Here is a 15,077-nt window from a genome sequence, read left to right as displayed (position 1 = left end):
TGTGTGTGTGTGTGTGTGTGTGTGTGTGTTTGTGCGTGTGTGTGTATTTGTCTGTGTCTATGTTTACATTCACATTTAGGGAAGGAGAAACAACAATATATCGCTGTCGGTACAGTAAGGATGTAACAATCACTAGGTTAACAAATTCCCCGTATGCAACAAAGATAGCTAGCATAATTTGCTATACAAGTTGTTTAATTGCCAGGACGTAAAACATATAATAAGAGTGTGTTTTATAATTGTCGCTATAAATCATTTGTTGAATAATCAAATTCTTTGAAAATGCAGTCTTTTACTGGTACTCCTTCTCATATATGTTTTGGTTTTTATGTATATTTATATTAGGCTATATATATATATATATATATATATATATATAATATATGTAATTCCTTAATTATGTTAATATTGTACCATCTATTCGACAACATCGTATCTTGAAGTGGGTCAATAAGGCGTGAATCTAATGTTCAGTGGGGCCATGAGTATAATATGGGCCGAATACGATCCAATAAGATCAGAGGACAGATGATAGATGATTCCCGATGGATGATAGATAGGTGATAGATAAAGAAGATAGATTAAAGATGATATGATGGATGATAAATGATAGATATAAAAATAGATGATAGATGATTAATGATATAAGCTAGATGATTGATGATGGATTACAGATGATCGATGATAGATGACAGATGATAGATAGATGATCGATGCTCGAACATAAATGATTGATGATAGATGATAGATAAAAGATGGTGGAGGATGATACAAGACCTCCGGTAAGGACCCCCTCACCGGTCCCCGTCCCAGCCTCAGTGGACCGAGCCGCCCCAGACCCTCTCACTCCTGGAGTGGTTTGCCAGGACCCGGCCTGCTGCTTCCGATCCACTGGGCTCACGTTCAGGGGCCAGGGCCCAGGGGCCACCCGGGCAAACAGCCGACCGCCCAAAGGCTCGTGCGCCTCGTGAACCCGCTCGGGAGGATCCCCGACGCGGCTCCTTTAAGAGGAACTAAGTCAGGAAATATCTCGCCTCCTCTCAGATCTCACTCGCGGGGTCTCGCATCAAAGCAGGTCTGCGGTGAGTTGGGTGATCGACGGGGACGATGGGGACCTGGTTTTCAACGCTTGGCGCGCATATCTAAGGGCTTTGCAGTGCGGCGCGCGCAGGGGGAATCCTCCTTAATGAAGTCCCGCGTGACGCGCTGCGTGTTGATTGACGAGCGGAGCGGCGGACCGGGGGCCACACACATCTCTCCGGGGTTCTGGAGGGGCACGCTGTGGACAGACTGAGCTGTCGCCCGCGGTCGCTTTGTATCGGAGCAGGCGAGGAGCCATCGTTGTTTACTGCTCACTGCCTGGAGCTTGGCTGTCCCTTGGTCGGACTTATGCTCTACGGTGGGGAGCTTGTGGATCTCCTCAAACACATCGGATCGCTCCTCTGACGTCCGGACTTGGATGTTTCTCTGAGCTCCAGCCCGGCCTTTAGGTGTGATCGGAGTCGGAGGGTATCGGCGCAGTGACGGCCGATGGCGCAACGGGTGCGTAAACTGAGCAACTTTACCGAAGCTTTACCGGAGGATTCCTCGGGCGGAGGTCGAACCGAGATAGGAAACGTCTAGGAGTCTTTAAGGATATTCAAAACGTGTAGGAGCCTCTAAGGATGTACTAAACGTGTAGGAGTCTTTAAGTATGAACTAAACATGTAGGAGTCTTTAACGTGTTGTAGGAGTCTTAAAGGATGCACCAAGCGTGGAGGAGTCTTTAAGGATGAACTCAACGTGTAGGAGTATTTAACGTACAGGAGTCTTTAAGGATGCGCCAAACGTGTAGGAGTCTCTAACGTGTCCTAGTAGTCTTTAACACAGGAGTCTTTAAGGATGCACTAAACGTGTAGTGTTTAACGTGTTGTAGGAGTCTTTAACGTATAGAAGTATGGAAGGGTGTCAGCGGCTTCCTGATCTTCTTCATTCAGGAAGCAAAAGTTCCTCGGCTTCTTGTGGGCTCCTGACTTTGTTAAGCAGTCAGTCAACACATGTTGAACCTCACAGCAAACTCAGAGGTTTGAAACATGACTATTATGAACACATGAATACCTTTAACATCAGAGTTGTTTTAAACAGCACTATTGGATATTAGAATCATAGGGAAAAAATAAACAAATAAAGAATACGTTTTTCTTAGAGAAAGCCGCTTTAGGCGGACCTATTTGTAATGTAGCCTAGGTAGTCGAAGGGAGAGAAATATGAATTATTAAATATAATAGAAAGGCAATTGATAAAACGGTTTCCCAATTGTCGTTATTTGATCATATTTATGCTCTATATTTATATTATATAATGATGTATTTAAACTACAACACAGTAGTTATGACTATTTAAAACAACAACAGAATCCCGAATCTCCATTTCAGTAATTAGGCATAATATCGAAGTTATTATAGGCTATAGGTCTATGATGATACTTACAATTAGTTTCCCAGTTATTATTAGTTTAACAATTTAAACTGAACGTCTCCAAATGAAAGATACAGGAGGCCTGAAACACCAAATACTCTTACAGGCATTCAAGGGAAAATATAGCATATTGGATTTTACTGTAGCGGGCTTCTTCTAAATGATCTCCTTTTACTGTCTTCCTACACCACTTCGTTAACGCTTCGCCTCTGCGTTGTTGAAGAGAGTAGGCTATAGGACTCGATCTGGGTCATGAAGAGTTCTGCGTGGATCAGAGCTTTCTCGAAAATAGAAAGTTTAATTGAAATGAATGAAGGCTTATGCATTAATATTATAATTATTATTATTATAATTATTATTATTATTATTATTATTATTATTATTCGGTAGTTGGGGCACTTGGGGCTCCTCGTAGTGTTGCGGGCCTCTCGCGTGCAGAGCGGCTCGGCTTCACCCCCCTCGTGTTGATAAAGTGTGCAGAGGTCAGCTCGTGCACTGAGACGCTGTCCCAGCCTTACCGATGCGTTGTGTGTCCCAGTACGAAGAGCTGCCCCACTACGGGATGGACGGGATCCCCCCCACCATGTACGGGGACCCGCACGCAGCCAGGGCCCTGCAGGCCGTGCACCTGGGCCACGGGCCCCAGTACCACCAGTACGCCGTCCCGCCCGGCGTGGGCTCCGGCGCCAACGACGCAGTAAACAGAGACAAAGACTCAATTTACGGGTACGTTGATTTTATTGCTGGCATAAAATGTGACGCCATTAGGAGCATTAACGAGCACTAATGACGTGGTGGGGAGGGCCACTTCAAGGGCTTGTTTCTGGAGCCTTATATTCAGGCTAATATTATTGGTATTATTAGTATTATTATCATGTGTGTAATTTATTATTATCATTATTATTATCATTATTATTATTAACATTTTAGTAGAAGTAGTATTATCATTATTATCATTTATATAATTTCTTCTTATTATTATCATTATTATGATCATTATTATGCTTATCATCCGGCTGTGATTAGTCCTGTTATAGCCTGTTGATTTTATTGTTATTGACATGGCTGTTATCCTTTTCATTAGTTCTCTCAGACCTCAGAGTTTCAGTGTTTGGTAACTTCTAAACTCTATCGTTAGTGGTTCTTTCTATTCTGTTTCCTTGTCTCAGTGAGTGGTAGGCCGATTACAACCCGCAGAACCGGGTTAACAAGTGGTTGAAAACGCTTAGATATATTGTATATATTTATATATAAGTATAGAAATAAATATATATATGTATGTAGGCCTATATAATTTATACATATATGCATATGTATTGTCTTATTGTTTTATTCTTCGTTTTTATGTTTTCTTGCACGCTCTACACACCTATAGGCCTATGTTCTTTATTTATATCTGATTTAAATTATTCATTTTTGATTTTCTGAGTTACTTTAAATCACAGGCCTACAATTAACAATAAAATTATTGTTTTGTAACTCCTGCAGTTGCGTTTCTTTCGGTTTTACAATTATTTTCAGGTAAAACGTCTGGATTGTACCACCATGCAACGATTAAACGGAGAAAACTCTTAAAATTGTTCCTTGAAATTGTTATAAATCGTCTATGAAGCTCCTCTGGCCGGTTTGAATCTGTTGATCCACACAGTCCACGCGTGTCAGCGTGTGAACTATCATTACGGCCGTGCAGCCGGTGGTTCTGCACGCTGCTGGCCTATTTGTTCCCCACCGAGTGCATTCACCCAATGCTTCCTCGTCAACACGTTAATATTAACACGGGGACACGGACCTCGTCTACTCCTGCAGGCACCCTCTATTCCCGCTGCTCGCGCTGATCTTTGAGAAATGCGAGCTGGCGACCTGCACGCCGAGGGAGAGCGGCGCGGCCGGCGGGGACGTCTGCTCCTCCGGCTCCTTCAACGAGGACATTGCGGTGTTTTCCAAACAGGTTGGAGGCCTACCGCCACATACAGGGCAAATAATGATAACATAGCAGTAAAATAAACGCCTAAAAATGGTCGTCCCCTCCCAGCTGACGCCTTCAAACTATTTTGACGAGTTTATATTTTTTCTTTCTACAAATCATACCTAAATTGTATTGCCCGGTGTGTGTGTGTATGTGTGTGTGTGTGTGTGTGTGTGTGTGTGTGTGTGTGTGTGTGTGTGTGTGTGTGTGTGTGTGTGTGTGTGTGTGTGTGTGTGTGTGTGTGTGTGTGTGTGTGTGTGTCTGTTACAGTCCTACATAGTCTATTATAGTGTCCGATGTGTGTGTGTCTATTATAGTCTATTATTGACCTAGATGGTTTATTAAAGGCCTACATTAATAATTGTTGTATTTCATTTGAACAGATTCGATCAGAGAAGCCCTTGTTTTCTTCGAATCCAGAGTTGGACAATTTGGTGGGTCTCTCTCTCTCGCGCGCACACACACACACACACACACACACACACACACACACACACACACACACACACACACACACACACACACACACACACACACACACACACAGACACACACACACACACACACACACACACACACACACACACACACACACACACACACACACACACACACACACACACACACACACACACACACACACTAATGCGTCCCTGTCTTTTCATCAGATGATTCAGGCGATCCAGGTTTTGCGGTTCCACCTCCTGGAGCTGGAGAAGGTAGGATACGTTTCCCTGCCTCATGTTTCATCTGAAGCCCGATCGGCCCGGCGCGCTGTCCTCCTGTCGAAGCTTTGGTTTCACCGAAATAAACGTTGCGGTGAATTAAGCCGAACATGCGTTTGCGCCGTGGAGGGCTGATCCATATGAAGTTAATTTAGCGGTTCACATACATACACGTTATATTCAGTCTGTTGTCACTGTTGCTCTGCAGGTCCACGAACTCTGTGACAACTTCTGTCACCGCTACATCAGCTGTCTGAAGGGCAAGATGCCCATCGACCTGGTGATCGACGACCGGGACGGGAACAAGTCGGACAGCGAGGACTTCCCCCGGCCCTCCGGAGCCCTGGACCAGGTGTGTGTGTGCGTCCCTTGAACCGCACGGCAAGTTGCCTTTATTAGATAGCGCATGTTGTCAGTGCCGCAAAGGAGCCACTGTCCACCTACCGATAGCCTGACCCCCCCCCCCCCCCCCCCCCCACGTTCGCTACAATAGGAAACATCCCGTCTGACCTGAAGGAGATGCTAGCATTAGCATTAGCCTCGCAGCTCCGCTCGTTAGCGGAGGGCCGCGCTGAGGCTGAGGATGAAGAGGCTTAGTGTCAAGTGGCCCTAAACGGTGCAGAGTAGGTTTTCGGTTTCAAGTAGGCCTGCTCATTTTGTGGCTTGTCAAAAGGTTTGATGAGTTGAATTTTTTCCCTCTTTCAAAGAGCTGTGACGTGGAGGCTCCCGACGTCACAGGACGATTAACACGTCTCTGCAGGGCCAGCCCGGGGCCCCCAGGGGCCCCTGAACGGAACCCCGCACCTCCACGTTTAATCTGATGAAACGCACAATGAATGAGTCTTTAAGCCCCCTGGTGCAGTCACACATCAGGCCTGGAATAAAACCAAATTTAGCAGAGATACATCTGCCCAATTTACATTTGCTAAACACTCAGTGAGGCCTACCTGACTTATTTGGGCCATTTGTTGATGATCCATTTTTCATTTCTAGTAGGCCTATCCTGCTATGTAGTTTTTGTAGGGCTTGTAGCTCATTCAGCTTTGGATGTGTGTATAACATGAAGATGCTGGTGTTGATGTTAAGGAGCCGCTACCAGGGGTAACGGGACACTGTTGGAGTTTTCAGCCCCTGAGCCCTGCCGAGCGCCCCCTGATCCCCCCCAGTAGCCCCTGAGCCCCAAAAGCAGCCCGTACTTCAGCAGCTGAACCCCGCGTCGCTTCCACTCTTCATTCCTCCCACAAGTGGAGGCGGTGGTTAGGGGATAGAATGTAGGAACCGGGATCTGTCTCGTTTAGAAACTCTAAAACCACTCTATAATATTAATACTCCGTTAATATTAATACGCAATGAATACCCCGGCCCCCTCTCTCTCCTGAGGGCTTAATAAATCTTAGCGGGGTTCAGTTCTCTGGTTCTGCGCTCAGCGTGTCGCGCCCTACGTCTTCTCCATTACACGCGTATTGCAACGTTTGTTGCGTTGCGCACTACCTTTTCGTACTGGGTTCGCATCTCACTGAGGAGGATCTGGATCTCGTATCACAAATCAGCAGTTACAGTTCGCATCGCACTACTTGACGTTATACATCTGCATATATGTATATGTATATAGATATACATATATCTCTTGGCTCTTGGCAATTGTATTGCAGCGATATATATTTCAGTGTCAAGTTTAGATGTTTAAAGAATTTGAACATCTAAACTGATATACTGCACTGATATACTTAGGTCCAGAAGTTAGACCGTAATTGAATTTTTGTACACCTTTGTCTTCATTTAAAATGTATTTCATGTGTGTGTGTTTGTATGTGTGCGCAAATGTGCGTGTTATGAATGTCTTGGCCCTTATGAAGTAGTAGACGGTTTAGGGCTATATTACCGGCAATAGTAATTTCACCAGCACATATAAAGTTATAATGCTTGAGCACAGCAAATGTTTAATAACAACTTATTAAAATTTCTTCAATAACATCATAAGCAATGTCTCTCTCTCTCTCTTTCTCGTTCGTTCCCCCCCCCAGATGTCTTGGAGCCGGGACCATGACGACACAGCCTCCGTCCGCTCAGCCGGCACCCCGGGTCCCTCCAGTGGGGGCCCCACCTCTCACAGTGGGGACAACAGCAGTGAGCAAGGTGAGCTCCCCTCCACCACAGGAGGCCTCCGCCCCTCCGCCTGCAGGTCCCCCATGCACCGTCACACTAGGGGGTCTTTGAAGGTTCAACTCCATGGGCTCAGTAGGGCCCATAACTCACTATTATTATTGATCGTCATGACACACAGTCTTATAGAATAAGTGAGAGGAGAAGGTGGGCTCTACATAGCATATTCGAATATTTATGAATATTGTGTAACTCTTAATGATGAACGTGATGATGTTTCCATACATACCAATCATCAGTGTTAACCAGCTAACTGGCAGATGGATGTGGGACTGGAGTTTGATGCGTTAATGTGTGGGGGAGACAGCGATCTTTCCCTGGTCTGTTGTGGAGCAGGAGGTCTGAGTGGATCAAGTAGCTCGCCGGGCGGTGCAGCCAGATAGTTCCTCTCCGATGTCTACGGCCTATGGAGAGAGGAAATGTAGCATGCGACACACGCTGGGAGCCAAGAGAAACACTGTTGGCCGTTTGTCATCCTCTCACGGACAGTGAAGCCAGGGACAGATGGACTGGAGTTGGTCTGTGTTTGGACCTTTCAAACAGAAGACTTGATGCGTGTGAAATTGAACAGCCCAGTCTCCTTGGTTTCCCTCCTCTTGTTTTTCAAGTCACGGAACGATGTTTAAATAGAGGCTAGACACAGGGTCTGAGTCCAAGCTGCCCTGATGTAACTCAGTCAGGGTTTCAAGAAATTCTACTTTTTTTAAATTATTATTATTATATTATTGTGCTAAAGAGTACAGAGAACATTAGAAGGATGTGCATACCTCATCCAGGCACATCTCCCACCAGCTGGTTGCATACGTGGGTATTTTGTTGTTCTTAATTCTTTGGAGGCTTGTGATTGGTGGTTGGGACGGGGGTCTTCAGCAGGCCGTCTGCCATGCGCTCCTCTTGTGGAGACCAGAAAGGGTTCAGCAGACAGTCCAGAGCCCGATAGCCCCCACTTCAGGGGACCTCCAGAGTCAGGAGACCTACAGCGTCTGACTGGGCTATGATTGACCTCAGACGAGAACGTGTTCATTTATGGGCGGGGAGGTTTTAGATGTACTTTATTATTTATTAATCAAGTTAACTGGTCAAGTCTATTAACAATAATGTGCACTGTAATTAACACACACACACACACACACACACACACACACACACACACACACACACACACACACACACACACACACACACACACACACACACACACACACACACACACACACAAACACACACACACACACACACACACACACACACACACACACACACACACAGAAGGCCTGGGGGGAATCTAGATGTAGTTTTTATAGCTCTACATGGTGTTTCCCACCAGCCCATGTCTCCAGAGCGGTGGATGAAGTCTGATAAGCTGAGTCATAGTCAGAGGCGTTGATCTCTTGGCTCCCTGGGGTTCCTCTGCTGCCCGGCTTTTAGGCATGGAGTCACTGCAGTGCCGTGACCAAAGCTCTGTCTCCCCCAAAAGACGGACCCATCCTGCAGCCATCTGGCCCCCCTCAGCCCCGCCCTGCCAGCAGGAATGGCAACAGGGTCTCTCCCTGGCCTCTCTCCCGCTCCCATGTAGGCTATCTGTAATATCTGTCACCGCAAGGCACTTTGCACCCACCTTGACCCCCTCCCCAACCATCCAGACACTCACACGCACGCACACACACACACACACACACACACACACACACACACACACACACACACACACACACACACACACACACACACACACACACACACACACACACACACACACACACACACACACACACACACCCTCTCCCCTGGTCCTCAGGGCCAGTGGGGCTGGGCTGTCACAAGCCATTAGCGGGCCAAAGTCCCCTCGCTAGCACCATCCTTTTCATGCACACAGGGAGCCAGACGCCAACGTGTGTGAGAGTGTGTGCACGTGGGGTTGTGCGGGTGGGTGTAAGTGTGTGTGTGTGAGTGTGAGTGGGATGGAGAGAAATGTGTGAGCGTGAGGATTGAGCAGCGGAGAGCGACAGAAAGTATGGAAAAAGGGACAACACAATAAAGGAAAGGAGATGAAAGAAAACAGGACAAACCAGAGAGAAAGGAAGAGAGGAAGAAAAGGGGGGCAGGGGGGAGGTAGGGGGGGATGTGTTTGGGGGGGGTGGGGGGGGGGTAGGTAGGGGGTGGATAAGCCTGGGGAGCTGTGGATTGGCCCTAATAAGGCTGAGAGCTTGTTTATGGAGTCAAGCATCATTTTTATGATTATTTCCACCTCTTTGGGCTCTGCCATGCAGGGACCCCCCCGCCATTCCCCTCCCCCCTTCCCTCCCTACACACACACACACACACACACACACACACACACACACACACACACACACACACACACACACACACACACACACACACACACACACACACACACACATGCACACACATGCACACACACGTACACACGCAGACGCCGTGGTGTGGGAGTGTAAGCTGCTCCAGGGTCCTCGCAACGGGCCCCTGTCAGGACCCCTGGGGTCTGCACGGGGCCATTCCCCGGGCCCTGTCCTCTTCACCCCCGCCACAACGCTGATAAAAAACACCAAGGAGAAAATGAGTCTTGTTAAATAAACAGGCTGCAGTAAAATGTGGTTTCCCAACATTAAGCAAAGCGCAGACGACGGTGGTGGAGTCATCCAGTAGGTTATGGGCGAAGGAGGACTTCTTTAAAGCTACGGAGCCAGCTAAGGCTCAAGCCAGACTAATTGCCTCCTTACTGCAGTTTTCTTTAAGATCGTTTTTAGTCATGTTGTCCACTGATAAATTCAAAATATCCTTTTCTCCTGCACAAAACAGTATTATCAAAGCTCTCCGATGTATTTATTTCCTACGTGACATGAATGCATTTCCTAGCCACCAGTCCGATTCTGACCGCTAGATTTGAATCACTCTTTCCATCCTGCCATTTGTTATTTCAAATGTTCTGGTGGTTGAACCCCCTGCCCTGGTGGGACCCCCACAGCTCTCCGCCCTACCAAAGCACAGGACACGGCACGCCTGGTTCCACTGTCTGCCAGCACATGGCAGAGATTCCCCTGCAGGCAGCCTTTAAAGTGTCCTTGATAGGGATTCACAACCTACTTCTGTCTCTCTGTCAGGCGACGGTCTGGACACCGGTGCGGCGTCGCCCAGTGGGGGGGATGACGACGAGCTGGACCGCGACAAGAGGAACAACAAGAAGAGAGGGATCTTCCCAAAGGTGGCCACCAACGTGATGCGCGCCTGGCTCTTCCAGCATCTGACTGTAAGTACATTCCCCCCCCGCTCCACCCATACTGGCCATACTGGCCATACTGGCCACCCATAGTGGCCACCCATACTGGCCGGCGTTGTTTCAAAATGTTGCCACCATTGCATAATGGTGTTTGGCAGAGTTGGGAGGCGCCCCCAGTATGTTTTGGGGTTTGGTCTGGTCAGCATTTCCCGCCAGCTGCTCTGAGCATGAGGCGTTGCGTCAGGACCAAGAGGAGACACAGAGGGCCAGGCGATCTGTGGTTCTTCATGGCTCTGTCAAGCAATCACAAGTGGATGTTCCAACATTTCATGTCCGGTCATTTAACGGCCATCTTGACAACTACCAGACGCTCACCTGAAGCTCCAACGACCAGTCGCCCTCAGACTGCCGTCTCTTTAAATGGTCCTTATATTAACAACTTCTGCTTGTACGGCTCGCTGTGTCCCTCTATTTCCCTCCCAACCTCACCTCTTCATGAACACAGACGGAAAGTAGAAGATATGAAGGAGGTGCTGGTCTGTGGAGGGACACAAGGTCGGTGTTATATGGGGGGCTAAATAACAACAATAATTTCCATTACCGTACTGTGGGGTTTAAGTCAGGGCCTTCAGTAACAAACTCCACCAACGGCCAACCCCCAAACACTCAGACATGCACACAAATTTCATATTATGTGCCGATCAAACCAACACAGCCACAATATGCGCTACTGCATAACATCCACAACAAGACAGTAGATCTTCAGCAACAACAGCGCACACGCACACCACTTTGCATTACCGCAGAGCTAGAGTAATGCAGCATCACCAGCAGATCTTTCCTTATGTCACTCCGCAACCAGATTGCACATCAGACACATGACACAAAGACAAGTGTTCACGGTTATTGGTGTTATGTTCACCGGATGCTTTCGCAACTTCAACGGATTCAATAAAGTAGCCTATAGCAACAATATTACAAGTGCAATGCCAGTTCATTAACAAAAATGAAACTTACAAGTAGGCCTTTATGCCACATATTTTACAATAGCTATTCCAGCCAGAATATTAAGCCCACAGGAGTAGTAGTGAACGGGTTCATTTAATATGCTTATTAAGCGGCATCTACACAGCATTACCATTAAGCCTACTGCCCAAATTCCAGTAATATATTTGTGTTTCCAACCATTACAATAAATGCGCTATAAACTAAAGTACCACAACAACATTATCGCTCCTACACAGTGCAAAGTAAAACTCACCCATGACTTGTAGAGGAAATCCATCCTCCGATCCTTTCCACCCTGGACACACCAAAGGTCTTTAAATGCACCACTGATGTGAGGTGACGCTCAGAGGCCTGATGTTTTAAAGCTGCCTTGATGAAGCTGTTAAGCCTGCTAAATCCGGCGCTGTTCCATGTCCCCTCACTGATGTTGACGGCCAGCAGAATAGCTTGTTCTGAATGGTGCTAGCCGTTAGCCAGTCATAGCGGCTGTAGTTGCACTCTGTAAAGTGCTGCACAAAACCTTTACCAGCCTGGGTCAGCCCATCCAGCTTCGGTGTAGTTCTTCCTCTTGAAATTAAATCTGTCCTCTCTCCGAACGATCGCCTTGAAAAAGGCAAACGAAGGAGATCAGAAACAGGATCGCTAGGTGCTGTGAAGGCGGTGGTCATAGTAGTTCACTATCAACTCTCTCACTAACCACCAACGATTTCAAAATTCGCTGGTGCCAGCGCCGGCATATTGCTGGGCCCTGGGGGCGTTCTATTGCTACACATCAACATTTGATGGGCTGATTACACACGTCATTCAAATTGATTGTCCAATGGGAGGTGGCAGCTCCAGCGAAAGGCTAGCAATACTTTTAGTGCTGGCCCCGCTGGTCCATGTAGCTGTGATGCGTTATTTGGCTGGGCTCAGCCTTACAAAAAAAAAAACGGTTTTCCTTCTGGAATTATGTTGTAAGTATTGAAAAAATATGGAATTAAGATGTAATTTTGAAAATAATAATATATAATTTAGATTTTGACAGAGCCAGCAGAGAAGCCCTGCTGGCCCTGACGGCCCACCACTGCTAATTTCATAGTGTATGATAAGGGTTACTGCCACTTGGGGGGTCAATTTGATAAGAGGGCCTCTTTTCGCCTGCAATATGCAACTACAACTATTAATCTATTGATTATTTCATTAGTTGACATACAAACATGTGTCCTTTATACGAAAACTAACAGTTTATACATAGAGGGATACAAATAGAATTCAAGTTTATTTGAGGGATTAGCTGCTTGTCAGATGGGTCCAGAGGAGCGTCCTTCATTGGCCATCGTCTCCTCAAAGCGCGACACAACGCCCGCGGGCCGGTCTAGTTGGGCGTCCATTTACACATCCCCACCTTTCAGAACCGGTGGGCGACAGACAGCGAGGCGGAGGTCCCGAAGGGGCAGTTGGTCGTGTGCGCTGCAGGGCTGCCGGTCACCATGACGGACAGTCAACCAACACACAATCTTTTGCTTGATCGATTAATCATGTAGTCTATAAAATGTCATAAATGATAGCCATGCCATCCTAAGTTACCAGAGTACAAGGTGATGTCTTAGATTTGGTGTCTTCATTTTGAGAGGCAGCCAAGGAAACTTAAGTATTTGAATTACCAAATTTGAATTTCTGAAGCATCAAGCTGTAAACGATTACTTGATTATCAGAACAATTTATTCTGTACCTTATCTGAGGATCGACTGATAGATTCATGGACTACACGGTGCAGCCCCTAGTGGCGTTCCTCCACTACCAGGTCAGGACTGGAGGCAGCTGAGGCAGTGGCTGCTGTCCCAGGAGGGCTGAGGCAGGGGACTGAGGCATTGGTCTGAGACACTGGCTGGTGTCCCAGGAGGTCTGAGGCAGTGGGCTGAAAAAGTGGGCTGATGTCCCAGGGGTCTTGCGGTCTATGGGGGGGTGCTGTCCCAGTGGGGCTGAGCAGACGTTGGACGGGGAGGTTGAGAAGGTGTTCCATGGAGTTCTCATCAGATGTCTTGCACACAGAAGAAACACACTCTCCCCTACACCTCCTCCTCCTCCTGGGTTTTATTTGAGGGTTTGTCAGGTGATGGTCACGAGAGAGAGGGAAAATAAATCAACAAGAAGCTGTAATCTGCATGAATTAGTGTCTAATTAGCAGCCTTCCAGCGGGCAGATGTTGTGGTAGTAGCTGTACTGCTAGATCCCAGCCCTGCGGTTCACCTAGCCCAAGAAGAACCAGGCCCATGTGGTGGTTGGCCTCTCATCATAAAGCCAGGCTGCCAAGCTGCACATGCTCATCAACATCAAGACATGTGGGCTATATCTGGGCTACAACAATGACTGAAAGATTCAACAAAATATTTTTGCTTAATGACGTTAGATAGTTAAGATAGATCAAGTCTTGTCATTATAATTTGGCCCACAGCATGTTAGAGATTAAGAATAAAAATAGCTCAACGTTAGAATATGTTTCCAGAAGAGAGAGTCCTGGTTGTGGTCTATTCTATTATCTTATTCACCACCCTACACACACAAACACAGACACACACACACACACACACACACACACACACACACACACACACACACACACACACACACACACACACACACACACACACACACACACACACACACACACACACACACACACACACACACACATACACACACAAACACACTGAAACACTGACACACACACACACACACACACAAACACACACACCAGATGCTGGCTGGTCGAATAGCTGACTTCAAAGCCTACCAGACGAATGTGGACCGGAAGGTCCGCTCAGTGTTCTCCTTGGGATGGGCCAGGAATGCCGCGGCTGTGATGAGGAGTGCAGATGACCCGCATCTGGGTTCACCCCACCGCGCCCCCTTGCCCCTGGAGCCATCGGGGGTCAACAGGACACCTCCATCCATCCATCACTCGCTCACTCACTCACTCACACAGCCACATAGTACCACAGATGTTTGAAGGGCAGTCGCTCTTGTGCGACTTGAGTTGTACCTTTGTGTGTGTGTGTCTGTGTGTGTGGGGTTGTATGTGTGTGTGTATGTGTGTATGTGTGTGTGCGTGTGTGTGTGTAAGTGTGTGTGTGTGTGTGTGTGTGTGTGTGTGTTTTCACACACTACATACATGTGTATATGTGTAAGTCAATCTCTAATGACATCCTGCGACCTCACAGATCCTTTAGATGCTAACAATGTCTCCCTTTAGATTCTAAAACCATTGCTGCGACAAATCGTATCACATTCATATTTATCAATTAAATTTGGCCGACCTACGCCGCCTGATTACAGCTGAGTTCTCTCGCGTGCGTTAGCACAGGGTACAGAATCTGTGGCGCCACCGAGGCAAAAAAACCAAACCACAAATCAACGTCCTCCAGCCATGCCCACCGCCTGTCACGGCCCCACATCAGATGTTGTCCCCAGCTTCCTGTGCGCCTGGTCCTCCGGTCCGCGGTCTGAGGGCGGTTGCTGCTGCTCCCCTCGACCC

General features: G+C 47.3%; 1 protein-coding gene across 1 annotated transcript in view; it reads left to right on the top strand.

The window, feature by feature from the left end:
* Positions 1 to 970: 970 nt before the first annotated feature.
* Positions 971 to 15,077, top strand: part of LOC115540850 (homeobox protein Meis1) — a 36,654-nt gene continuing 22,547 nt past the window's right edge. Inside the window, exons 1-8 of the mRNA XM_030352440.1 lie at positions 971 to 1,542; positions 2,996 to 3,183; positions 4,264 to 4,405; positions 4,807 to 4,857; positions 5,092 to 5,142; positions 5,357 to 5,500; positions 7,173 to 7,284; positions 10,437 to 10,582. Of these exons, the coding sequence (XP_030208300.1) occupies positions 1,531 to 1,542; positions 2,996 to 3,183; positions 4,264 to 4,405; positions 4,807 to 4,857; positions 5,092 to 5,142; positions 5,357 to 5,500; positions 7,173 to 7,284; positions 10,437 to 10,582 (846 nt within the window). The 5' untranslated portion in view covers positions 971 to 1,530. The remainder of the gene's footprint in view (positions 1,543 to 2,995; positions 3,184 to 4,263; positions 4,406 to 4,806; positions 4,858 to 5,091; positions 5,143 to 5,356; positions 5,501 to 7,172; positions 7,285 to 10,436; positions 10,583 to 15,077) is intronic.

This window comes from Gadus morhua, chromosome 3, assembly GCF_902167405.1.
Source record: "Gadus morhua chromosome 3, gadMor3.0, whole genome shotgun sequence".
NCBI lineage: Eukaryota > Metazoa > Chordata > Actinopteri > Gadiformes > Gadidae > Gadus > Gadus morhua.
Note: the sequence above shows the minus strand (reverse complement) of the source record. Positions and strands in the feature narration are given on the sequence as shown.